The sequence below is a fragment of the Leptonychotes weddellii genome, chromosome 1, assembly GCF_054177405.1.
Source record: "Leptonychotes weddellii isolate Sample4059 chromosome 1, ASM5417740v2, whole genome shotgun sequence".
NCBI classification, from domain to species: Eukaryota; Metazoa; Chordata; class Mammalia; order Carnivora; family Phocidae; genus Leptonychotes; species Leptonychotes weddellii.
In genome coordinates, this window is record NC_138369.1 from 75,029,994 (window position 1) to 75,057,192 (window position 27,199).

The 27,199-nt window shown below is 42.1% G+C and overlaps 1 protein-coding gene across 2 annotated transcripts in view; it reads left to right on the forward strand.

Moving 5' to 3' along the window:
• Positions 1-6: 6 nt before the first annotated feature.
• Positions 7-27,199, forward strand: part of COL6A5 (collagen type VI alpha 5 chain) — a 90,362-nt gene continuing 63,169 nt past the window's right edge. For both annotated transcript variants that reach the window (XM_081826183.1, XM_081826192.1), the window contains exons 1-10: positions 7-187; positions 5,056-5,676; positions 10,776-11,336; positions 14,568-15,122; positions 17,362-17,937; positions 20,266-20,841; positions 22,552-22,892; positions 23,006-23,087; positions 24,985-25,127; positions 25,710-25,802. In XM_081826183.1, coding sequence (XP_081682309.1) covers positions 58-187; positions 5,056-5,676; positions 10,776-11,336; positions 14,568-15,122; positions 17,362-17,937; positions 20,266-20,841; positions 22,552-22,892; positions 23,006-23,087; positions 24,985-25,127; positions 25,710-25,802 — 3,678 coding nt within the window. In that variant the 5' untranslated portion in view covers positions 7-57. The remainder of the gene's footprint in view (positions 188-5,055; positions 5,677-10,775; positions 11,337-14,567; positions 15,123-17,361; positions 17,938-20,265; positions 20,842-22,551; positions 22,893-23,005; positions 23,088-24,984; positions 25,128-25,709; positions 25,803-27,199) is intronic.

The following is a 27,199-nucleotide window of genomic DNA, read 5'->3' on the forward strand; positions in this document are numbered from 1 at the left end:
GGGGTGAGGATCGTCTCTGTGGGGCTGCAGGATGCTTCTGAGGAGGAGCTGAAGGCCATGGCCACCGCTCAGTTCCATGTCAAGCTCCGGTCGGTCAGGGACCTCGGCGCGTTTTCCCAAAACATGACACAGATCATCAAGGAAGCCACCCAGTACAGGGATGGAGCCGCCCCTCCTGATATAGAAGGTAAGGAAGGCCTGGGTCCCATGTAAGCAGCTCTGCGCCTTCCACCCTCATCTCCTGCAGCTTGAATCCTAGTTTTGGTGATTCGCCACACTGAAGTCCTGGACATTTCTACACTTTCCTGTCAATTCCAACTGCCGTGTCTGCTTGTGTCTTTTCTCTGATGGGCATCCTCTTGCACTCCTTTGTCTTCTTACAGCTTGGATGACTCCTGACATCATTTAAATCTCAGCCCTATAGTCTTATCCTGTTGGAAGGCTTTCCTTTCAAATTTCTTCTGTGTGCCTCACAGTTCCCTGTGCATGCTTGGTGACAGAGGCACCTCCCAGAGTGAATGATTACTCCTTTCTGTATTGGTCCCCTCCACCAATGAACTGGTGGCATGTTGAGGGCAGAAGTGGGCACTTACATGTACCTATGTATTCTTCAGGCCTACACAGTGCCTGACAATGAGCTAGCATTCTATTTCTTTCCTTTTTTTTTTTTTTTAAAGATTTTATTTATTTACTTGACAGAGAGAGACACAGCGAGAGAGGGAACACAAGCAGGGGGAGTGGGAGAGGGAGAAGCAGGCTTCCTGCCGAGCAGGGAGCCTTATGTGGGGCTCGATCCCAGGACGCTGGGATCATGACCTGAGCCAAAGGCAGACGCTTAACGACTGAGCCACCCAGGGTCCCTAGCATTCTATTTCTTAATGAGCGAATAAATGGAAGTCTTACAGATGAAGAAAGAAGTTCCGAGTCTGTTCTCTGGCCCTCACAATCCTGGCTTGGTGTGAGGCCCGTGGTGAATGCTCCATAAATGCTTGTCAGCTAATACAGAGTGACACTAAATGGGAAGGATAACTTTCAGATGAGACCAGGCAGAGAGGAGTACACCCTTGGTTGTACAGTAGAGCCACAGTGGGCTACGGTCTTGAGCCCTCCATCTGCTGTGTTGGCTTATCCCCTCCTGCACTGTTTCTTTCTCCTTACACATGAAATCTCTCTAATGAGTGTCAGGACCTGCTAAAGCCAGGAGTTTGACTCATTCCCCCTCTCAGTTATGCAATCATTTTGTGCTTGTATTTTCTACATCTAAGACACATTTTTCTCCCCACATTTTAACATTTTTGATATTAGGATGTGTCTTGCAATAATGCTATTTTTTTTTCAATTTCTAAGAGCTGCCATTAAATAATAGCATACTTGACAGTAGACTGGATCTTCAAATTGAATATTGGAAATATTTCTGACAAGCTTATGGGTATGAACAAGACCCATGAATAGCTCAAATTGAACTGACTGAGCACCCTTTCTTGTATAATGTAGCACCTTAGCTATCACATCCCCCAACATAAAATTTTCCCCAACTTATTTTCTGAGAGCCACCAAGAGTTTCTCATGTGGCAGCACAGGCCCTTCCTCTCAGGCTCCATCATCCACGTTGATGCGTGTTGTGTGCACAGCTGCTTGAGAGCAACACCTTACTTCAGTTACTGCAGCTGGTTTCCCTTGGGGGATGCTGTTTCTCGGCTTTATCTCTAAGCAGCCACCCATCAGAGCCACCAGGTGCCACATCCGCCTTCCCATCAGCCTCTGGACATCCCTGTTTTTCACACAGAAATGTAAAAGTCCTTCTCATCCGCTTGCCTTCTTGATCCCCTAGGCCAAAAGCAGGAATACTTATGATCCCATGACTTACAATGTCTCACGTGAAAAATGCTTTATTATGTCTTAAGTGAGTGCTCCATGGAGACCTCAAAACAGAAGACTCTTGAGTACAAATAGTTTACTTGGCAGGTGATCCCAGACAGCATTAGGAAGGAATGGGTAAACTGAGACCGGAAGCTGCCCATGCAGGGTTGATGATCAGGCAGGCAGAACCGGCCAGTGCACAGCTCCAGAGAGGCACTCAGTAAGTGTGCCATACTCATGAGAGGCTCCCACCATTCTCACCAGAGTAAGGTAGAAAGAGTTCCTGGCAAAATGGATTTTCTTGGCTGCCTCTGCACTCAGTTGGTAATGATGGGCCATTCTGAGCAGGTACTATCTAGTTCTAAGACTCAAGGAAGCCACCTGGTGTGGTACAAAGTGCTCTGAACACAAGGTCAGAAGACCCAGACACTGCCACTAGCTGGCTGTGTGAACTTGGGGAATTGATGTCATCTCTCTGAGGCTTGCATCAGCATCCTCATTTGTAAGTGGTGGGAGCTGGGATGACCTTGAAACTTCCTTTCTGCCCCACTGTTACTGATTCCATGGCTATAGCTATGGCCTGGTTTTTTAGTAGGACCAGTTCAGGCCTTAATAACATATAGATACTAATATATCATAATAAAATAAAATTTAAAAAAAATTTAAAAATAAATAAATAACATATAGATTCCCTGAATAATAGGAAGTTTATTTCCCTTTAGCATTATAGGGCTGCTGATCAAGGTGACCAGCTGTCTCTCCTCTATTCAGATACTTGGGTTGGTGGTGGCTCTTCTATTTTCATGTATGACTTCTAAGGTGCCCTGGGAACTGTGACTTCTGAGGTGCCCTGGGGATTGTTGTACAGCTGGTGGGTGGGGAAAAAAGATGAAAGATCACTCATGGGAGGGTTTTGTGGGATAAGCTTGGAAGAGACACACATTAGTTTTGCTCACATTTCATTATCCAGATTTTAGTCCCATGGCCACACCTAGCTGCAAGTGAGGCTGGGAAGTCATGTCTAGCTCTATGCCCAAGAAGAGGAAATGGGTTTTACTGAGTGTTTACAAGGTTCTACCACAGTTAGTGTTGCTCCTGGAGTACCAGGAAATCCCTTTCCTTCCACTCTCCTGATCTCTCCCTCCTGCTGCCTTGGAGAAATAGCAAGTTCGTATGATTTATGTTCTTTTTCTTTCAGAGAAGAAACCCTCCTGTAACCCTCCACTCTGGGGACCTGGGGGATCCTTCAACTGTATAGGTGGCTGCTTAGTCTGTGCTCTGAAGGACAGTAGGATTTTACCACCTTCTTAGAGGGTTCTGTGTGCTGCTTGTGCTTCTCACCTAATTTACTTCACAACAATAATAGTACAACAAGGTTTTGCTTGATGGGATACTATCCTTGCGTTTAGAGGTTAAGAGTAAGAACTTCAGAGTCAGTGAGGTCTAGATTCAGACTCTGGCTTGGCTGCTAATGGCCTTGAATAAGTTATTTAACCTCTGAGCTTCAGTTTCCTTACCTATAACGTGAGGATAGTAGTGCCTACCTTGATATGGGTGAGATGGCTTGTATGGCATTGGGCACACCATTTACTGTTATTCATAGTAATAGCTATTTGCAAATAAATACTAACCCGAGTAGGTCATGCTGGGAGTTTGTTTTAGCTAACTGCGTGGGGGTGAAGAGCACATTGCTAGATTTATGAGAATTATTTTTAATTTGAGTTCTCACTAGGCACCAGGTACTGGAGGGATAGAGATAAATAAGACATATCTTCTGGTTTCTAGAGCTCATAATCCTAATGGGTAGCTGTTGGCAAGACTGAGCTTATCTCTTGGCTAAGCTTTCCACAGATATCATTCCTCCACCTGTGCCTGGAGTAGGCATTTTCTGTACATACGGTGTACTGTTCCCTGAATTCCAGAGTTATACAACCAATTGCATACCTGGCATCTTCAATAATATCCCAAACTTAGCATGACTGAAATGGAACTCTTGAATCCCCCTTGCAACTTGTTCTTTCTACTGTCTTCCCTGTCTTGGAAAAAGATACCACCAATATCCACTCAGTTGTTCATGCCAAAAACCTATTTTTCACCACTTCCTCTTTGTCTCTTAACACTAGCATCCAATTTATCATCAGGCCCCTCTCTGTTCTACCTTTAATTCATGTATCAAAACTACCCTGTTGTTTCATCTTACCTGCTATTATCCTTGTCCAAGAAACATGATCTCTTTCCTGGACTAGGGCAATTGTTTCTTAATGGATATCCCTGAATTTGTTATCTCTCCTCAGCAACTGGGATGATATTTTAAAGATCGTGCGACTTAGGAGCTGCTTCTCTCTGGCCTCATCCATCGTTGTTCCCCTCACACACTGTCACCAGCCACTCTGGTCTTCTTGCTTGTTCCCACCTCCTCCTGTTCCTTCTGCCAGAATTCCTCTTCCTTCAGAACACGTGGCTGAATCCTTCTCTTCGTACCTCAGCCCAAATGCAATCCTCTTAGAGAGGCCTTCCCTGACTTCTTTTTATCTCACGTGAGTTAGTCCTCATCCCACCTCCCCAGAATAATAACTCAGTTGACTTACTTGTTTTAGTTCCTTGTGAGCACTGAAATAACATAATCTAGTTATCTGTCCTCCCCATAGAATGTGAGCTTCCTGAGGTCAAAGATATTTCTGTTAACCCATCCCTGCCTAGCATTTGAGAGTGGTGGTGGACATGGAGGTGGTGATGGTGGTAGATGTGGTGGTCGTGGTGATGGTGGTGGTTGGTTGTTGATGTTTGGGGTGATAGTAGCAGTGGATGTGGGGGCATTGGTGGGTGGTGATGGTGGTGGAGGTGAGAGTAGTAGTGGTTAGTGGTGGTTGGTGCTGGGCTTGTCATACTGGTGGTGATGGTGGTTATGAAGATCAGGATGGTGGTGGTGGTGGGGAGTGATAGAAAAGTTGGTAAGAAGCATTTTTCAGAGAAGAGGAACATTATTGCAAAGACTCTGAAGTCAGTGACCTTGTAAGTCCTGTTCAGAATTTCTATCTGTTGTTTATTAAAAGAAAACAGTGCTAACTACATCTGTCATGACTACCTCTATTTTCACTAATGCCTTTTGACAATCTGTAAAGTGCCTTCCTCACTCTGGGCCAGTGGTTTGTACTAATGCTCATGCTTTTTTTCTCTCCATATTTCCCTTCCCAGTGGCCTGTCGGAAAGATTCATTAGCTGACGTCATGTTCCTAGTGGATGAGTCAGTTGGCACCAGACAAAACTTAAGGAACCTGCAGAATTTCCTGAGGAACATTGCTACCTCCATGGATGTGAGGTACAGCTGCACACGCCTTGGACTTATGAGTTACAGTGATAGAGCCAAGACTATTTCCTTTCTAAATTCAAGCACAACCCAGTATGAATTTGAGGAGCAAATCCAGAAGCTTTTTGTCCAGGCTGGGAAATCCAATGCTGGGGCTGCCATTGAGAAGATGAGGCTAGAAGCCTTCTCAGAGTCAAGTGGCAGCAGAAGGGCCCAGGGAGTGCCTCAGATCGCAGTCGTGGTCACTCACAGACCATCAACTGATGAAGTGCGCGATGTTGCAATACAACTTCGGCTGCAGGATGTGACTGTATTTGGTGTGAACACCCAAGGGGCTAACAACACCCAGTTAGAAGAAATAGTGTCTTACCCTCCGAGACAAATGGCTTCCATGCTCAAGTCCTATGCAGACTTGGAAGCTTATAGTAAAAACTTCCAGAAAAAGCTCCACAATGAAATTTGGTCCCAAATTTCTACTCATGCTGAGCAAATGGACCTTGACAGAACAGGTATGTTTAAAAAAAAACAACAAAAAACCTTTTCTTATTATAAAAGTAATATGAGTAGTGGCCTAGAGTAGGGGCAGGAGTGAGGACTGACTGTAATGCATGAGGGAACTTTGGTAGTTAGGGAAATAGTCTAAGACTAGATTTTGGTTTTGGTTGCAGAACTTTATAAATTTACTAAAAATGATCAAATGATTACAAAGGGTGAATTTTTTAGTGTGTAAATCGTACCTCAATAAAATGTAAAAAAGTAATATGTGTTAATTATAAAATAGTTTAATAATATTGATGAACGTGAAGAAAATAAAATCATTTATAATCCTGTCTTTCAGATAAAACCATTTTTAACATTTATTTCTCATGTCTTTTGGTTTCCTCTCTCTCCCTATTACTTATGTACACACACACACACACACACACACATTTTATTTTTATTTATTTATTTACTTAGGAGGGGGAGGGACAGAGGGACAGGGCAAAAGAGAATCGTAAGCAGTCTCCACATCCAATGTGGAGCCTGACTCAGGGTTCGGTCTCATGACCCTGAGCTCATGGCCTGAGCTGAAATCAAGAGTTGAAAGCTTAACCTGCTGAGCCACCCAGGTGCCCACATACACATTTTTAAAAGATGGTATAGCATTGGACGTCTTAGTTCTGTCCAACAGAACTTTCTGTGATTAAATGTTCTGCATCGGCGCTGTCCAGTAAGGCAGTCACTAGCCACATGTGACTATTGAGCACTTGAAATGTGACTAGTGTAACTGAGGATCTGAATTTTATTTAGTTTTTCTGAATTTTAAATATAATTTTAATTCAATTTAGTTTTGATAGCCACATGTAGCTGATGGCTATTGTATCATACAGTGCAGGAATATATAGTTGGGTAATTTGTATCAGTTACAATTACATTTGGGTGTGACCAATAGAAATAAAAACAGCAGTTAACCATGAGGATGAAACTATTTTTTCTGTTTCACAAATAAGTCCTAAGGTAGACAGAGCTGGTGTGGTGTACCAGTGTCAAGTCTCTTTCTACATTATTTTTTTTGCCATTTGTGGTTTTTATTCCCAGGATCATAGTCCAAGATAATTGCTCCCAGCATCACATTCATATGCAACAAGCAAGAATGATAAAAAAAGAAGGAAGTAGGCAGGCTTCCACCTTTTTCTTCAAAGATATTCCCAGAAATGACACATATCATTTCTGTTTACATCCCAGTGGCCAGAACTTAGTCACATGTCACACCTTTGTAAAAATGGGAGCTGGAAAATGTAGTCTTTATTTAGGGCTGCCAGTATCTTGGTAAAAACTGGGGGTTTAAATAGTGTATTATAGGAGACAGTAATATTGGGGATAACCAGTATTATCGTCCTTACCCACTTTTCTGTCAACCTTGTATCATGAACTTTCATCCATTTCCTTAAATATTATTTTGCAACATTCTTTTTAAGTTGGCAATAAAATTCCATGGTATGAATGGAATATAATTTGTTTAACATATCCTAAACTGTTGGATACATAGGTCTTTACACATATTTTTCCCTTCTAAACATCTTGGATAATATCATCCTTGCACCTATATCTTTATGCACATGAGTATTTTTGCACTTCTTGATCTTTTCTATTATGTTTGTCTTCCATCATTCTAGTGAAGATATCCTAGTTAAGATGCACTGTGAATCTGCTATAGTTTTACCAAGCTCTTTTCAAAGGTACATATCAAGAGTTACTTGATGTGACTTTGTGTTTACCTAATTCTGAGATACCTGTTGTCTTCGTACATTTCCTTTGTGGATAAAATGCTTCTGAACAATTGGAACTGGAATTTGGCAGAACTCACATGGAAAAGAATTGTAATCTTCCAATGGTATTAAAGGCCAAGTTTAAACTCAGACCAGTCGGTTGAAGGTTTAAGAATTCACCCTGGGCCAGCCCTGGATTTTCTGTGGCATGTATACATTACACACAGGAGCAAGAAACAAGTCCTCTGTTCCCTCCTGAGTGACCTGTGGGGGAATTCCCTGAGGGGCAGCCACCTTGGTCTAGTACCAGCTATTAGGGCACAGGAGGGATGTGTAGTGTGGTCTCTTTGGAGAGTTTACAATCATGTGACAAACAAATTATTATTTTCATTATAGAAATTCTAAATGGGAAGTTAGGGGACCAAGGCTAGGGGCAAGGGCCATCCAAGGGGGATAGCTATTCTTCATAAGGCTTCAGTAGGTGGCTTTTTATTAATTCAGTGGCTCTCAAAAATTGGTACCTGACTCAGGTTGGGTTACTCAGAAGTAGATGCCAGAGAAGGCTTTGTGTGAAATTGATATATTAGAAAATATGCCCAGGGAAAACTGGAGATTGGTACTAAAGTGAGGGTTGGGACCAGGAAGGGAAGGATGATAAGCCAAGTCCCATGGAGGTTCAATTCTACAGGGCCATTCTAGAGACAGTGTAGGTTAAACCTTAGAATTGTCCCAGTCAGGGGGCAGTGCATCTAGAGAATTTATATTCCAGCACATGAGAGAATGTACATTTCCAGGCACTTCTTCAAGCCCCAGGCAAAGAAGGTTCTAGCATACTGAGTGCAGCCTACCCACAAGCAGACACAAGTGTGAGCCCTTAGAAAGAGAGTGTTAGGAGCCAATGGGCACAGAAATGGTAGAGTTTGAGGGGATACAGGCTAAGTGCCAACAGTATCTGCTGCAAACTTATCAGAGTTTCCTGGGGAGTTTATCACTAATTCATTGGCCCAAGCCCTCCCCAAAACCTAATGAATCAGTCTCAAAGTAGGGCCTGGGCACTTGCATTTTAGTAAGATTCCTTATAAACTCCTGTTAGCGATGTTTGAGAACCTTGAACTTAGTGAATTTGCCATGGTCTAGAGTATGATGGACAGCTTTGTAGTTTCAGAATGGTCAAACACAGAGAACCAATCTATATTGACTTAGTCACTGTAGCCACCACATCTGTCACAGAGTAGGTAGCCAGTTTTTTAAATCAGAGTTCATTAAATCAAGGAGAGATTCACATTAATCAAACCAAGAGACTGATGTGCAGAAAAAGAGTGGCAGTTATATTTATGACGAGGACTATCACTGCCCAGGGGCCTGGACCTACATGTCCTCTGAGAAGTACATTTTCTCCCTATAGGCATGCATATTGAGAAACTAAATTGAAATCAAGATATTGCTGGAGGTTGCAGAATCAGAGCAATGGAATTCGTTTTATGATTGAAATGTGTAGTATCATTCAATTGGGTATTTTAAAGTCAAAATATACATCTCTCTCTCTCTCTCTATCTCTGCATAACCGTATAGGTGAGACCTTTGGGCCAGGCGACACATTTTTCTTCAACATTGTCCAAACATTTTGTGATGATGGCAATGTTCTGTATTTACACTGTTGGATATGATTGTCACTAGCTGCATGGGGATGTTAATCACTTGAAATGTAGCTAGTGCAACTAAGGAGCTGATTTTTGAATTTTATTGAATTTTAAGTAGTTTAAATTTACCTTTTAATAGCAACAGATGACTAGTGGCTAGTATATTGGACAGCACAGCTCTAGGTGGGCTAGGTGGGCATGGCCTTGGTTACCCACTGTGACTCACATTTTTTTTCTCCTTCATTGCTGACCACCACTGTATTTATTCTGAAAAACCCCTGATTCTTCCTCATTAGGTATATACATCAATCCATTCTGATTGCTATTAAGTTTTGCTGGCCTGAGATTAATCCTATCTTTTGCAGATAACTGCTTAGCTTTGCCCTAATATTTTATGTATTGATTTCAAGGTTTAATTCTCAGGTCCCAACTTATTTCCAGTATTTCTGATTTCATAAAGACCAACTCCCCATAGCCTGAAGTAGTGTCAATAGCTACAAGTTGCCAAAAAGCTGTCAAGAAAGAAAATATTGTGAAATGACTAAATTATCTTGTATTTTAAGATCTTTTCACAGACGCAACCAGATAATTACACAAGTAACCTAAATTTTAAAAGTATGCTCTTTCTCCTACCCAATTTCAGTAATTGATAGAGTTGTAAATAGAGAATTATTAAAGCATGTTTTCATAGAATCTACTTAACAAAGAAAGGAACATTGAGATCTCTTTTATTTAAAATTTTTATGTTGAAATCTTGTGATGTACCAGGTGTACTAGGTGGAAACAGAGAAGGAGGCAGTTTCTGCCCTCGTGGGGCTGACACTCTGTGGCAGGAAGCAGTCTGTGCTCATGAACAAATGAATAAGATAACTTCAAAAAGTATGGGTATCATAGAGAAAACAGAGAAAATAAGGTAATAGGATAGGCAATGACTGATGTGTTTTAGCTAGAGGGGAAGAGAGGGCCTTTTTGAAGAACTGGCATTTGAGTTGGCATATCCATGATGAGATAAGAAGGAACCAGCTATGTGAATATTTAGGGGGAAGAATATTCTGGAAGAGAGAAGGGCAAGTGCAAAAGCCTTGGGGCACTTTCAAAGTACGGAGAGCAGCCCAGTATGGATGGAGCACAGTGAGTAAGATGAAGAATTGCTGGAAATAGGGTCTGAGAGAAAAGCAGGGAGAAAGTTGAGGCCAGTTTTTTATTTTTAAATTCTAAATGCAATGATAAACCACTTAAGTAGAAGAGTAATATGATCTGGTTCTAGTTTTAAATATAGGGTTCTAGTTGCTCTGGGAAGAAGTTATCAGGGAACTAAGAGCAGTAGGTCTTCTCCTCCATTCCATTTCTCAAGAAATGATAAGGCATAAACTGTCCAAAAAGTCATGTGTCAATACTAGAAAAACAATTTAACTTGCAGCCTGGAGACTTGGGAATCTGGTCCTTCCTTTTAATTAACTGGCTGTGTGACCTGAGACAAAGAAGCACTGGGCATCACTCTGTTTCAATGATAGGATCATTGTTGTGAATTTCAAAGGAGAAAATGGGCATGAACAGGTTTGATGAAGTAGACAGACTCTGTGCAAATGATGAAGAGTTCTCATTCTCTAGAACCTTCATGGTCTCATGTTCCTCTATAAACTCTCTTGCAAAGTTCTCCCCAGAGTCTCTGTAATTAACAAAGAATGTATTTTCCACTTTTTTTTTTTTTTTTTGCAGGCTGTCTAGATACAAAAGAGGCTGATATCTATTTCCTCATTGATGGCTCAACCAGCATACAGAGAATACACTTTGAGCAAATCAAGGAATTTATGTTGGCTGTGACAGGAATGTTCAGCATTGGCCCAGACCAAGTCCAAGTTGGAGCTGTGCAGTATTCACATAAGATGAGAGTGGAGATTTATATCAGTGACAGTTCTAATGATGTGAACTTAAGAAATGCTATTTTGAACATTGAGCAACTCCAAGGCAACACCCATACTGGGGAGGCCCTGGATTTCATGCTGTCAAGAATAAAAGAGGATAGGAAGCATAGGACACGCAAGGTTCCCTGTTACCTCATTGTGCTGACTGATGGGAGGTCCACAGATGAAGTTCTGGAGCCTGCTGAGAGATTAAGGGCTGAGCAAGTCACCATTTATGCAGTTGGCATTGGGGAGGCTAACAAAGCACAACTCCAACAAATTGCTGGGGAAGAGAAAAGGGTTAGCTTTGGGCAGAACTTTGATTCTTTAAGAAGCATAAAAAATGAAGTTGTTCACAGAATTTGCACTGAAAAAGGTAAGCAAAACAAAAAAGGCTTTATTCTCTGTACTTCATTAGGTACTTTGGGCAGACTAATAGCTGGGCTGAGATAAGAAGTGATGTGACCAGTTGTATGGTTAACATTTTGCTAACTTCCTTTATCACCAGGGAGGGATTCAGCCCCTTTAAACTAATTGCCAATATTGGAAAATCCCTCTGTAGGCAGATGCCCTGAGGCCATCTTGAAAGTCATAAGTAGGAAGGTTGCTGAGAATACTGTGGCCTTGACAAAGCCCACTGGTGTGGTGTGTAAGGGACTCTATTCTGTGTGTGCACATGTGTGCGTGTGCATGTATGTGAGTGTGTATGTGCATGCACTAATTAAAGCAGATGAGCACAGTGGAAAGAAAATGGGCTCTTGCTTTAGGATCCAACTCACTTTCCTACCTGACCTTCAAACTTCCTCATCTATTAAGCAAGGGTAACACCTACATCATAGAATCCTTACAGGTTTAGCATAATACACATCAACCATCATTTCTCTATTATGAATGCATATCTAGTACACATATAATAATTGCTTATTTTTATTTGTAACAGAAACACATATTTGCATTTTCATTCTGACTAAAAATCATGTAACAAAAGTTAGGAAGAACAATTTGCAAATTCCTCTACCTGATTGTGATTTCTTTTATTAGTAATAGCCACTTACTAATTAAAGATGATATGTGCTGATTGCTAGTATTAGCACATCATGTTAACTTATTGGTTAAGATAAAGGATGCTGGAGTCAATGAGTCAAAGTTCAAACCCCAACCTTATTAGCTGTGGACCTTGAACGGGTTATATCCTGTCTACCTGCCTTCATCCCTGTGTGCAGGCCTCTAGTGAAGCTTGAAGGTGATAATGCATGTGGAACACTTAAAATAATGCATGTGGGCACATAGTAACTGCCACAGAAAAAGGAGCTATTGTAGAAGTTGGCTAATGTATTCACTGATGAGAAAAGTAAAAGAATTTTCACTTATTTGAACTTACAAAAGTGAAAAAGTTTTGGGATTTTCTGAGTCACTAAAATAAAAAAATAGATAAGCAATGCAACTAATGAATCGTTGAACATTACATCAAAAACTAATGATGTACTATATGTTGGCTAACTGAACATAATAAAAAAAAGGCAAAAAACAACAACAAAAAAAACCAAAAAAGAAAAATGGATAAGCAAATAAGTGGAGCTCACAGCAAAATCCCAAATCACAATATTGTTCATTATTCTCCCCGTTATGGACAGTAGTTGGGTCTAGAAAAAGTACAAGAGTAAAAGTTCCCCAACGTTTCCTGGGGTTGATGCAAAGAAAAGTAGAAGGGTTCCAGGAAACATAAAATAGATTGTATCTCAGTCTTTCAAGGGAGACAGGCCTGGGCCAATGTGAGGAGGTGTAGTACATCCCCTGTGGGTCAGGTAGTTGCAGGGCAGGTGCCTGAGCACTGCCACACCTGAGAGGAGACAAGCTATGGATAAGGAAATGAGCCATAAGATGGCGAACAGAGGCAGGGAAACGAAGGAACCAAAGCCCGAGGACCTAGAAAAACACTGACTAGTCTCAGAGCAGGTGCACATGGAGTGAGACACAGTGTATTTATTGTTTAGGGGGCAAGAGAAGGGGCTGTAACAAAAAGACCCCAAACTACACAATGAAGGGTATTATTTCTCTTTTGTATAATGGTCCAGGGTGAGTAGTGGAGGTCTAGCAGAGAGGCTATTCCGTGCTCAACACATAGCTCCCATCTTAGGTCAAAAGTGAAGCTCTGGTTCTCTTCACCTTGCATTTGTGGAAAGGGAGAAAGGGCCATATGAGCCCACCGCACTCAATTGTTTTAATGTTAAGATCCAGAAGTGGGCAAGTCACTTCTGCTCGTATCTATTGACCAAAACTTAGTCACAGGCCCATGTGTAGCTTCAAGGAAGGCTAGGAAATACGGTCTTTTCCTGGGCAATCATCTGTCTAGTTGAAACTATATCGACATGGAAGGATGGGAGACCAGATATTAGAGGACGGGAAGCAGTCTTGTCACAAACAGATATAAGGAGGTAGACCTTGTGAGTACTAAACCACATGTAAAAGTCTACTCCTTTCCATATGTTTCACGGAAGGGAGGCTTCCACACTTCACAGCAGTGGGGCCTTGCCAAGGCCACAAAGATATTTAGTGACCTCTCTATTGATGACTTTCAAGATGGCCCCAGGCAGCTTGGGTCTTAAATGGTGGTTTTAATGTTCCCTGGTGGGCCTTACATAAATTATTAAAAAATAATAAGCACTGTTTTATTCTTCTTTGACTAATGCTAATTGTTTATTTTCAAATAGTATAGGATAGACCCTGTGAGTGTTGAGGGAAGGACTACTAAGAGAATGGCAGTGACAGCAGGTAGACCAAAGGGATAAAACTAAGGAGATACATGCTAACGACAATATATTTACATATTATATATAGAGAGATAGATAGATGTACTCACACATACCTGTACAATGAATTAGTAAACTGGATTTTTTCTATGGCTTATAGAAATTGGTCTTCAATGTGTACATCCATGTACATACACATACATATGTATACAAAAATATGTCCATTTCCAGTCAGTAGCATATCTACAAATTTTATATATAAATAAAGGAATAGTCCATGCTGAATGGATATGTGCTTACTAATGCACTTATTATCTCTAGTAAATGTTTCTCATCCCAATTTTTAATATTGATTTATAATGTTTATCAAATCACTTAAAAATATCCAAGAAAATAATGGCATATAAAGATTGCTTAGAATTTTGTGTTTCTACATTATACATAAAACTCTGAAATATAAGTCCCATGAGTGTAGGGAATTGATTGCTTTTTCTTGGATTCCTTTTTTTGATCATCATTGCATCCTTTAACATGTAACCTGATACTTGGCATTTCATACACCTCAAGAATTATGAATAAATGAGTTACAGATAAATGAATGATGCATAAATGAATATATGCTTTGGAAGTTGCATTTTCTCTTTAAAACTTCTTGGATTCAGTGGATTTCTGATTCAGGGTTATAGTCAGCAGGCCTCTACCCACAGCAGCAGATAAAATTTTCAAATGCGGTAGCAGGTGCTTGAGTTAATTTCTGATGTTTTCTGACTAATGCATTTATTTCTGTCTTAGTGTTTCTCTATATTCTGAAAATCATGTCAACCTGCCTCATTTCTGGTCTTTCTGACAACATGCAGGATGTGAAGACATGAAGGCTGACATCATGTTTCTGGTGGACAGTTCTGGCAGTATAGGACATGAAAATTTTGGAAAAATGAAAACCTTCATGAAAAACCTAGTAGCTAAGATTCAGATTGGTCCAGACAGAACTCATATTGGTGTCATTCAGTTCAGTGATAAAACTCAGGAAGAGTTCCAGCTTAATAAATACTTTACACAGAACGAAATTTCTGATTCAATAGACAGAATGTCTCTCATCAACAAAAACACTTTGACCGGAAATGCACTCACTTCTGTAGATCAATACTTCACCCCCGCCAAGGGGGGCCGTGTTATGGTCAAAAAGTTTCTTATCCTCATCACGGATGGAGAAGCACAAGATTCTGTGAGAGAGCCTGCTAAATTTCTTCGGGACAAAGGTGTGGTCATCTTCTCTGTGGGGGTGTTTGGCGCCAAGAGGACGCAGCTGGAGGAGATCAGTGGGGATGGCAACCTGGTCTTCCATGTTGAGAACTTTGATGATCTAAAGGCAATAGAAAGCAAACTCATTTTTCGTGTATGTGCTCTCCATGGTAAGTGACACTGTTATCCTTCAGGACTCCGGGATGTTAGCTGTTGACTTCATAGGGTGAACAGTGGGTTGTACCATGGGCCTGAACTCTATCTGGACTTTGGTGTTAAGTTTTGGTCTTATTTATGTTGTATTAAAACACCTGTGACCTCCAGGGATATTCCAGTTTAACAATCTTGTCAGCCAGTTTGGCAACAGAGTAGTCTGGCTGTGAAGACTTCAAATCTATTCCAAAAAGTTCTCAGAATTTTCCATTGAACTTCCAACTCTTCACTACCTGCATACCTAGATTTTCCAGAAGAAATTTTTAATCCCAAATGATTCCCCAGAATTGTTTCTTGCCTACCTGCAATCATTGTCAAGTAGTAAATAACTAGAAATACAAATTCATCTTCCTTTTAGTTAAATCAAATCCAATATCTTAAGCATACCCTACCCCCCAAAATCCTCTTTTTTTAAATTTTTTTTATAAAGATTTTATTTATTTATTTATTGGAGAGAGAGAGAGAAACAGCATGAGAGGGGATAGGGTCAGAGGGAGAAGCAGGCTCCCCGCCGAGCCAGGAGCCCGATGGGGCACTCGATCCCAGGACTCCGGGATCATGACCTGAGCCGAAGGCAGTCGCTTAACCAACTGAACCACCCAGGCGCCCCCAAAAAATCCTCTTTATTTTAAAGATATAGTGTGTATTTTCATTCCTTCACCTTATTTTTCTCCACCTCTATCAGTGAGGTATTTTACATTTGCCTGTTCATGTATCTATCCCTTTGGAAAATTTTAATTTGTTACTTTTTAAAAATGATTGCTCAGGATCATTTTTATCTCACACAAACTGTAGTTCTTTTCAGATTGTGTCAAGCAAATCTTTAGTTTGAGTCCATCAACTTTAATAGCTCTTGGATAAGAACTTGCTATAAATCCACACGTAAGACTAAAAACACTTGTGCTTTTAAACCTACCACGGACCGTTATCTGTGGTTTGGATACAACTAAGAGAAAACATTGAAGTGTTGGTAAATTTGTTGTATATTGTTCCCCTGGCAACATAGAGACTTCCCTTGGACTATATTATTCAGAATTCTGTGTGAGAAATTTTTACGAAGTTAACAAACAAAATGTCTTAGTGTAGACTCTGAGTTTTAGGCAGTGGCACTGCAATTTCTCTCATAACAGCTTAGTGTAAATGGCAATGATCCTCAAACTCTGGGTAATGTTGAGACATTCTAAGACAGGTTGGCCTTAAGGCCACATCCCCACCTTTGAAATCAACGGAGCTCTTCCTGGTATTTCTTTATTTTGATAAACATAATGTTTATGGAGCATAAGATGAAATTTCAGCTGACTCACACATCAAATCGACTCATAAACATCAAGTCATGTCATTGCCCCAGGTTCCTACGGATTTAGTATGGGCTCATCCATAGCATCTTAGACTTGAGAATTTGAGACCTCATTGCCAGAAATAAGGATTGGAGTTACCATATGCAGGTAGAAAATGGAGAAAGCGAAATTGTGGAAGGCATGTGGTTAAGTTACATGGGGAAGAGGGAAGGGAAAGAGGGGAGAGAAACCCCACCCTTTGGAGACCTATCCAGAGTACTCACTTGACTTCCAATGTAGAGGAGATCTTGGGGCTGTGGGGAAGTGATAGGGCCTTAGCTCTCCCAACTACTTGGGGCCTTTCTGGGTTCTAATTCAGGAGGTGAGGGGAAGGAGTACAAATGAATGCAGAGAGGCATGGTGCACATGGGACAGTTTGTCTAGCAGAAGCTGAAAAGACAGCTGGCACCAGAGGGAGTAGGACAAAAATCCCAGCTGATACAGAGAGCCTCTGTGCTCTTTAAAATGGCGGGCCAGTTTGGCAAACATCAGTCATATCTCACCATTATATTGATATTGAACTACCTTCTGATGTTTCCATTCAGTTGAAAGTCTGCCTAGCAAAACACATCACATGTCCTAATGAAATATAGCAGAACAGAGTGGTGTGGCTTAAGAACCACCCATTGCAGAGTCATTGTCAAGTACAATGTCTGCAGAATCATGATCTGGGCAAGTTGTACATCACTGAGCCTCAGTTTCTTACTCCATAAAATGGCAACAGCCACCTCTAACAAGTGAGATGCAGTGTCTGGCACATAGAAGGTTCATGGCAGAGGTTAGTTTTTTCTCCCTTCTCAGTTGTCTGTGTAGAATACACTGCAGAAAGATTGTGATGCCTGTTTTCTTCTTCTTTCAGATTGTAAAAACATTAAAGTGTTGGACATCGTGTTTATGCTGGATCATTCAGGCAGCATAAACACACAAGAGCAAGAAAGCATGATGGATCTAACTATCCATTTGGTGAAGAAAGCAGATGTTGGCAGCGACCGGGTTCGGATTGGAGCTCTCAAATACTCGGACTATCCTGAGGTTCTTTTCCACCTTAGGAAATACTCAAACAGATCCACAGTCATTGAGCACCTGAGGAGGCGCAGGAATACTGGAGGGAGTACCTTTACTGCCAGGGCTCTAGATTACACAAACATAATGTTCACGGAGGAATATGGCAGCCGCATCCAGCAAAACGTGAAGCAGATGCTGATCATCATCACCGATGGGATGTCCCATGACCGAAATCTGCTCAATGAGACAGCACTGAAATTAAGAAACAAAGGCATTGATATCTACGCAGTGGGTGTAGGACAGGCCGACCAACTTGAACTTGAGGCTATGGCAGGGAGTAAAAACAATACATTCCATGTAGATAATTTCAACAAACTGAAAGATATTTACCTGCCTCTACAAGAACGAATGTGTAGCAATGCACATGAGCGTAAGTTGTGATTTTCAGATCATATTCACCTTACCCCATTTCAGGACCTCTTGTGCCATTCCATTAATGGTCTCAATGCAACCACTGAGCACCAGTTGCAGGCCAGACTCAGGGTTGCCTAATTTGACAGATAGACTTTTGTCTTCAAAGATCTAGGGCTGTCTAAATGGGATTATAGGCATTATCTAGGGCCATAGGAAGTTGAAGTAGTCTAATGTGCTTTTCTAGATGAGGGCCACTAATACAGATGGAAGGATATGGTAGTTCAATATGGAGTAGTGGAGGGACCTAAGCTGATTCTATAAGATACCACTGGGGTAGGGTAGGCTGCAGGTATCACACTTGAGGAAAGTGTAAGATTTGCCACCTGAGCTCAAAGTGAGCAACGAATTCATCCCCTTGGTTTCAGATATAGATGATGGTATTATCTTTAAAAAAAAATTGTGACTTTTCCCAAGGCAGCAGGACCTTCTCAATTCTGCCTGTTCTAGCCTGCCCCTGGACTCCCACCCTGAAATTTGGTCTCCTTGCCCTTAGTCTTGCCACCTTCCATTCCATTCTGAACACTGAGTGATCTTCCTAACACACACTGGACTATTCATTCTCTGCTTACAGTTTACAATTTCTGAATTCCTGAGTTCCATCTAGCCTTGCCCACATCGCCAACCTCATCTGTTGCCGCTCCCCACTTCACAATCTCTCCTGTCAATCTGAAATACCTCTGTAGCTTTGTACACAGCATTCTATCCACCATGAACACACCAGCCCATATTCCCTCACTACATCTAGTTTGTCTGTCATGTTTCAACATTTTTTTGCCAGTTTCCTGACCCAATACCTGACAGTGATCCCAGTGTGTCTCCCAGATTCTGCACCTTCTATTTCTCCTGGTGGTAGCACTGGACACATATTTGCTATTCCTCTATCTTTATCTGTCACAAAACTGACTTCCTTGGGCAGGCTTGGCCTCCTGTTTATCATTGGGTCCCCACCAAATCTAGTACACCACCGGGACTATAGTCTTTTCCTACAAAGATGGAGTCTGTTTTATTCTCATCTCCCATGTCTACCTTTTGGAAGCAGATACTGAGGCAGAGTCTAGGATGCCTGGTGTTTATTAGGGATCCACACCTTGTGAAGGAAAGTGGGAAAGTAGGTTGGGCAGAAGAAGCTGCACAGTGAGGCATGTTTGACAAAGCTCCAAACCTGGCAAAGAGCTCTGGAGCGTGTATTGCCCATTGGTGTTGTCCAGCATCAGACTAAGATGATTGGGTGGTTATGTCCCCTTCCCACTTAGTCCCCAGATGTGGGCTGCCCTGGGAAGGGCACGGTCTTTTGCAAGACATCTCTCTGCAGTGAGGCTGACCCTGAAGGAGCTGACTGCCAGAGGCCCCCTGTTGACCACACTCCCACAGCTGGGCAGCAAATCCTTCCTCGAAGATCTATCTGGGCAGTCCATCTTTGTGTCTACCAGACTACCCTTAGAAAGAACTGTGTGGCAGCTGGCATTCTTTTGTCTCAATTGTTTTTAGTAATCACTTTAGTGCTGCCCCTGTCCCAGCCATTGCATTTGATTGTAAGTGAGGGTAGAATATTATCCCTGGGTTATGGGACATTTCACATTGGATTTCAGAGAGATGATCCTTTGCCCTGTTTACTAGCCATTAGCATTTGTCCCATTACATTTTAATATTTGGGTTATGATATTATAAAAAACTGCAGTAGAAAAAAATACTGGATTTAAAGATAAAAAGAATGAGGCAGTCCAGGTACCCGCTCCACTGTATAGCAATTGTGTATTCTTAAGCAAATTACTTAACCTCTGAATTCCATTTCTGTATCTATAAAATTATATTAATTCCTCATAATATGGTCATGAATACTAACAGTTATTGTATGCCAAAAACATTTTTAAAATGGTAATTCTCAACACAAATGGTAGTATTAATAGTAACAGGAATACTGACCATAGTACCATTGCCTTGACTTGGGTGAACCTTCCAATTTGGGTGTGTCGAAGGGATTTCTAGCCTTTGCAATTACTTTTTAATGAACATATTCAAACTATTCAAAGTTCTTTCTCTAAGCAACTTTCAGTGTCTTTTCAAGTGAATCACTTAAATATTAAAATTTGAAACAAAGTCTATTATCTTTCTCCTTCACACTATTTTTCCTTCTTGAGGGCCAATCGGTGATTCTCTCTTCTATTAACTTATCTCAATTTGCTACTAATGTGGGGATTTAGTAAAGCAATTGAAGAATTCGAGGAAGGGGAAAATTTAGACTAATTCATGAGGAAAATAATTGTTTTGTTTTTCCAAATTGCAGCGTGTGACATTCAAGAAGCTGATGTGGTTTTCTTTTGTGATGGCTCTGACATGGTCTCCCACTCAGAGTTTGTTACCATGACAACTTTCGTGTCAGACTTAATTGATAATTTTAACATTCAGAACCAGAGAATAAAAATTGGGTTGGCTCAATTTGGGAGTGGCTTCCAAAAAATTGTCCAGTTGAAAAACTCTCTGACTATACCGGAGTTGAAGACTCAAATTCAAACCGTCACCAAGAGCAAGGGGTTTCCGCGAATTGGCCAGGCCCTTAAAAAAGTGAAGGTCATGTTTGATCCATCTTCTGGTGGGAGAAGAAACGCTGGTGTCCCTCAAACTTTGGTTGTTATCACATCCAGGGATCCCTACTATGATGTAGCAGATGAAGTGAAAATCCTGAGAAACCTCGGAATTTGTGTCCTGGTTTTGGGCATAGGGGATGTTCATAAGGAACAACTTCTGCCAATAACAGGAAATTCTGAAAAAATAATCACCCTCCAAGACTTTAATAAATTAATGACTGAGGATGTGAAAAAAAGAATGGTTCGTGAAATCTGCCAGAGCTGCGGGAAAACCAGTAAGTGCTCCCCTTGGTCTTTTTTGTTTTTGATTTAATTGCCACCTTCCTGGGGCTTCATTTCCCCAAGGTGTCCGGGGGCTGGCTCTAGTTGAACATATTTTTCAAATAGGGTGCAGTGAGAATAGACCTCTCCTCTGTTTCCAGGAAGGTTGGGATCAGCCATTCTTGCTCAGAGATGAGGAAAAGGGTGCAGAGGCTGGAGGAGGTCCTGGGTTGTGTCCTCTGGTCAGCCCTGTCCCCTCACTGCAAGCCAGGCTTTGTGCCCCTCTTACCACTGAAAGTCAGTCTCCTATTTCTGCCCCCTCCACTTGTGGCAGGCCTAGAATAATGCCTTGTGTCCAGTGGGAAGTAAGTAAAACAGACATTGGCTGGTTGGCAGCTTTACTATTTTAACTTTTTTAAACCATTTTGTAAGGGACTTGGTGTTCCTGTGTGTGTCTCTGTGTGTGTCTGTTTGAGCCTATGTGTGGGCATATTTTCTTCTTCTTTTAATGATGGCATTTGTATAATCACAATATAGTAAAGATTTGAATTTGTCCTTAGTGATTATTTGATTCCCAGAGGTCATGAACACCAATGGCTGCAAAGGCCAGGAGGGTAATGTAAGTGAGTCAAGCGGGCAGGGAGGGAAGGAAATGAAGGGACAGCAATGAGCCATCTGATGGGAGGCCAAAATTCACTCCAGCTGAGAGTCACTGTGTAGGATTTAGGTTCTCTACATTTGGGCTAGGAGTTGGGAGGACAGCACCTCTGGATATAACATTTTGTGGAATTTGTACAACATGCAGAAATTCCTTGGCGTGCTTCTGTTCCTAGAGTTATGGCTGAAACCACTTCTTTCACAAAATGGGTTGGTCTTTCCAAGCTCTCCAGATCTTCTACACCCCATTTGGGATGCTCGGCTGAAAGCAGATTACAGAGGTAGAAAAGGCCCTGGCACCGGAATCCGATGCTCTGGTGTAGTAGCAGCAACCTCCAGGAATCATGATTTCCTCACGTGTAAAATGAGCAACGGGGCTGGGTCAGAAGTGACCAAATGGCGACTTGCAGCTGAGCTGTGTTAGTCCTGTCTGGTGTTGGCAACTTGTTAAAATTAGTTGACAGCTTTTACAAACTGAAGGTTTCACAGGAAAAATGAAGATTTCAGGCTCTCCTTGGAAAAATCAGGCAATCTCACCACACTGGGCCCCTTCTCCCGCATGGCTACTCTCAGCGGGAGTTGAGCAGTGAACAGATGGGTCGTTGTTCTCCATTCATTCTCTTTGCTCCCGGCCCATCTAACTCCTTTACATTATCCACTTGGCCTTCATAGCCATTTGTGTTTGTGACCTCTGAATTAAATAATCTTTAAGGATATTTCAAATATTTAATATGTTATGATTACATGAATCATAATATGTCATCATTAAAAGAAGAAAATATGCATGTGCGCACACGCACACACATTCACACACACAGCCAGCCACTGAAAATGAGGCTAAACCATGATTGGAACTTGAACTAGCTATTGGAACTTGAAATATTTGAAAGAGGAGAGAGGAAATACCTGTGCTGATCAAGCAGTCAATATCTTCCTTCTTGAACACTGGATACTAGGGATCCTCCAGCCCTGGGCCATGCCATGACTGCTCTTCTTTTTTCTGCCTGGTCAGCTCTTCCTTGCTCCTGTCTACTCATTAATCCAGCCTCATTTCCCTTGGTCTCCAGATTGCTTTATGGACATAGTGGTCGGGTTTGACATTTCCACTCACCTGCTGGGGCAGCCGCTGTTCCATGGCCACCCCCGGCTGAGATCCTACCTCCCAGGCATCTTAGAGGACATCACCTCCATCAGGAGGGTCAGCTGTGGAGCAGGCACAGAGGTGCAGGTGAATGTGGCCTTCAAGGTGAACAATGACCAAGAATTCCCTGCCAAGTTCCAAATCTACCGGAAAGCAATATTTGGCAGCCTGCTGCAAGTCACTGTCGATGGACCAACTCATCTGAATGCACGGTTCCTGCAGTCGCTGTGGGATACATTTAAGGATAGATCTAAATCCCAAGGACAGGTACTCATGTCACATTCAATCTCTCATCTCCACATTCTTTCATTTGTTTCTTCCTCCCCAATTATATATTTCATTTTCACAGCATTCCATCCTCTGCTTTTCTCTTCCTCTAGGTGCTACTCATCTTTTCAGATGGTCTTGGGGGTGAAAGTGAGATAATGCTTAAAGATCAATCGGCCAGGCTCAGAGAAGCAGGTACTGAGTTGCAAATTTAAGTGGTGAAGCATAGAATGTGCTAACAAGTCCCTTCTTACGCAGGTGTTGTAGATCTTGGGATCTGTCCGGCCACTGGTAGCAGATGCTGTTGATGCCTCCCCAAACCCCGTTGACAACTTGTACGCTCATCCCCCAAATGCTGCAAATGCCATGGCCAAGTACTTATACCTGTGCCCTTCTACAGTCATGTGTCCTTGACTGACCTGAACCATTACCCAGAAGTGGGGGTGGGTTTATACCATGTCCCACCTGGAAATGGAAGGGGATAAAATAAAAATAAATTAAAAAAATAGAAAATAGAAAATCGATATAGGGATAAAAACCTTAGCACCCTTGCCTCAAGTGGGTCAACTCTGATACAGTTTACACCCCAGAGTCCTTCATGAATCATACCAAGTTGAAGATTTTACTGAGACACATTCTTGCTTACAATTTTCCCCTCCCTTTCCTCCACCTCTTTCTCCCTCAATAAACCACGTACATACAAATTCCTCTCTTAGATTCTGCTTCCAGGGCTCCTGACCTAGGACACTCCCTACTGTTTCTGGTTATCCATGTGAAAGATAGCCACATAGATCTTGAAAAGCACTTCTTAGTACATATATCCCCAATCTATGTCATAGTTTCAGACTGAACTGGGAGCTAAATGCAAAAGTTGAGAGTCTTATACAGTGACACAAGGCTCCACTGATTGTCAGATGGGGTGCATTATTTGAGACCTCCTGGGTATGGACTCACACTGGCCTCTGGGGTTTAATGTCCATGAGCAACCTCCCTAGAGGCCACAAAATTTCCTGCTTGATTGCTGGGTTGTGTCATTCTCCTTTCCCACTGTTCTGGGCACATCACATTCCTCAGTACAGCCTCTGGTTCTTTACAAGGTCTGGCTCCGCTCCCCACTCTGGCCTTCCCTCACTCCCCACACTCAGCGTCTTAGGCACACAGAGCCATCCCCTTCTTCCTCCAGCACACCTCACGCCTCAGTCCCCCAGGCCTCCATTCCTGGCATACACTTTTCTTCTACCTAGAACTCTCCCCATCTCAGCTCCTCCCCAGTCCTTCTCCTGTCTCTGGTTCTCTGCCTTGACCAGCTTCCATTCATCCTTCAGGATCAGCATAGACATCAGTTCTTCCCAGAAACCTACCACTTTCTAAGGCTAAGTTGGGAGCTTCTCCTTTAGGCTTTCAAAGCACCCTGCCATTCCCTCTCAGGACACTTACCACTACACAGAGCAGCCATCTGATTCCTGTCCACCTTTTCCATTGGACTGGACTTCTGTGAAGGGACAGAGTGTGCCTGTCCTATTCATCTTGTGTCCCTGGTATACTGATTAATACATAATAGGCTTCTAATAAGCAAAGATTTGTTTAATGAAAGTTTGGTAGAGTAAATGAGCTAATGAGTGAATTAATGAGTGAGTGAATGAATGAATGAATGAATAAATGGAGTCCTGGCTATGGCCAGGAGTTCACCCTGGGCTTTCCTCAGGCTCGTAGGGCTTGGGCCCCCAGGGGTGTTTGGCCATGGAGATGACTCTGAGAACTATTATTAATTTACATTCAGAAAAATTCAGAAAACTTCTGAAGATGAACAATGCCCTTTCTTAAAAATTGCTTTCAAATACCCAAGAATTGAATCAAAACTTGGTGGTGAAGCATTAAACAGTTTTCTGCTAGTGTTTTTCTGTCGGGTTTGAAGCCTGAACAAGCAAGCAAGCCTGTTGGGTTCCTCATAGATCAAGGGTCCTACTTCTTATGTTTCCTTTTCCCTTTTCTGGTTCTCTGAACATCACTCATCGAGTAGAAATACGATGGGCTTTTCTTCTCTTTCACGTGCAACCCCTTTGGTTTTGAATCTCTTATGTTTACTGACTAGGACTTGATGCTCTGCTGGTGGTGTCCCTAAACACGACTGCCCACGATGAGTTTTCCAGCTTTGAATTTGGAAAGGGATTTGATTACAGGACTCACCTGACCATTGGCATGAGAGAACTGGGCAAGATGCTGTCACAGTACCTGGTGAGCTGTGGAGCAGAAATGCAGTTATTCAAAAGGCCATCGGAATGAAATTGGAGTTTTGATGAGTATTTCTAGAGACTGCCTTGCTTGCCCCACTAAATGAAGTGCATGGTCTTTAGTAGAAGAAAAAGTATGAAAGACCAGAGCAGTGTATTTTTATTTTTGTGTGTCCTTCCCTCCTTTATCATCTCACCAAATGAATGTACGGGGAATAAAAAAAACAACCAGCCCCTAGTCACATAAAAAAGCTCCCAGCAGTTTATGCTGCAGAAATCCCCAGATAACAAGAGTCTGTCAAGGAGGAGCCAACTGGTCTTGTGCAAACTTGGCCTGTGGCCATCCGTGTGGCAGGTGCCCTTTCTATAGACAGGTCATTTCCTGGGAGAGGGAATGCTGCGTCGCAGTTGCTAGCTCAGTGCCCTGTCTTCAGTATTAAGTCAAAGAGCACCTCTGATCCTCTGCAGCCCCTCCCCCAAAGAGAGAGGATGGCCGTGTAGGTGGTGCATTATGATCTATATGAATACTGTTCTTACGCCGTGAAGTTCCTGACCATTGTTGCTCACTCAAGTTTGCTTTTTCCAGGGAAACATTGCAGAGAAGACTTGCTGCTGCACATTTTGCAAGTGTTCGGGGGCTCCAGGTCCTCATGGATCCCAAGGACTACTAGCCACGAAGGTGCCATTCAGTTGTGAAACTATTTTACCCAGTGTGCCTTGATTTGGTGGGTGGGACTGAGGCCAAGCGGTGCACTTTGCAGCTTTCACTTGATGCTGATGTAATTGCTTTGGGCATTTATTTCATGCGATTTCTGTGGTATAGGAGCCAGTTCAGAAGGGCTCACTTTTGATACTGCTGTTGAGAATAACTCCCATTTTTCTTACATATCATTCGTGACGTTGCTCCTTGGTTTTGCAATTTATACTTTCGCACCTGCTTTAAACAGTTTGAAGAGTGCAAAAGGTGGCAAAGGTTGTATTTCATCAGTAATGAATGAAATTGAACCTCAAAAAGAGCAATGCATTGCAGATTAATAGCCCTTTAAAAATGAATTCTAGAAGATCAATTACACAACAATAGCTTAAATGAATATGTCATGGTGTCTTCATTAATGGAATGCTCTAAGGTGCTGAGGCTGAATGAACTACAGGTACATATAACAGCATGAATAAGTTTTACAAACACAGTAATGGCAACAAAACAAAACAAAACACAGAAGCACACACAGAGTATGATTCCATTTATAAAAGGTTTGAAAGCAGGCAAAACTAACTTATGTCTAGGGATGAATAATTCAGTAATAAAGTATAAAAAAGGCAAGAAAGTATTGTCATAAAAGCCAGGAGTGTGCTCCCTGGGGTGGGGGTGGGGGTGGGAGTGCTTGGCATTGGGAGGGCGGCGGGCTGCATCTGGGTGCCAGTGATGTCCTGTTTCTTGGCCGGGGTGGTGGCTACATGGCTGTTCACTTTATAATAATTAAGCTGTGACTTTATATTTCATTTATTTTATGTACTTTTTCAAATGCATTTTAGATATCATAATTAAAAGGAGTCTTTTTTTTTTTTTTTTTAAGAGAGCAAATGTAATACTTGCTCATGAGTTCTGCATTGTCCATCCTTCGGGGTACATGATCTTGGCCTTTTTACCGAGTTGCGATGTTTTGTTCAGCACAGTTTCCTCTCTCCTCACTTTGCTCTGGTCAGTATTAGAGTTACGTTCCAAGAGCACAGCCCCCAGGTGTACTAAGCAGACAGGCAGGACCTGTGTTACACGGTGAGGAAAGCAAACCTCTGATTAAGCCTTTGCCACCAATAAGCCACGAGGCAGTTAAACCACATGTGGCAGAGGAAGAAGTGATCGCAACTGAAATATATGTAACCTCCTTGTTGGGAGAAGTGTTTCTTCTTCCTTGAACTCTCAGAAAAGCAAAAGGAAATAAAATGATCTCTTTGGAAATGTGATCGATTTGCCTTCTAGAAGAGTTGTAGGGGCCACAGCTGCCCACCATGCAGCCCCTCAGGCACAGGACCTGCCCTGACGCCCTGAGCTGCAAAATGGGCTCCCAGGTCAGCCTC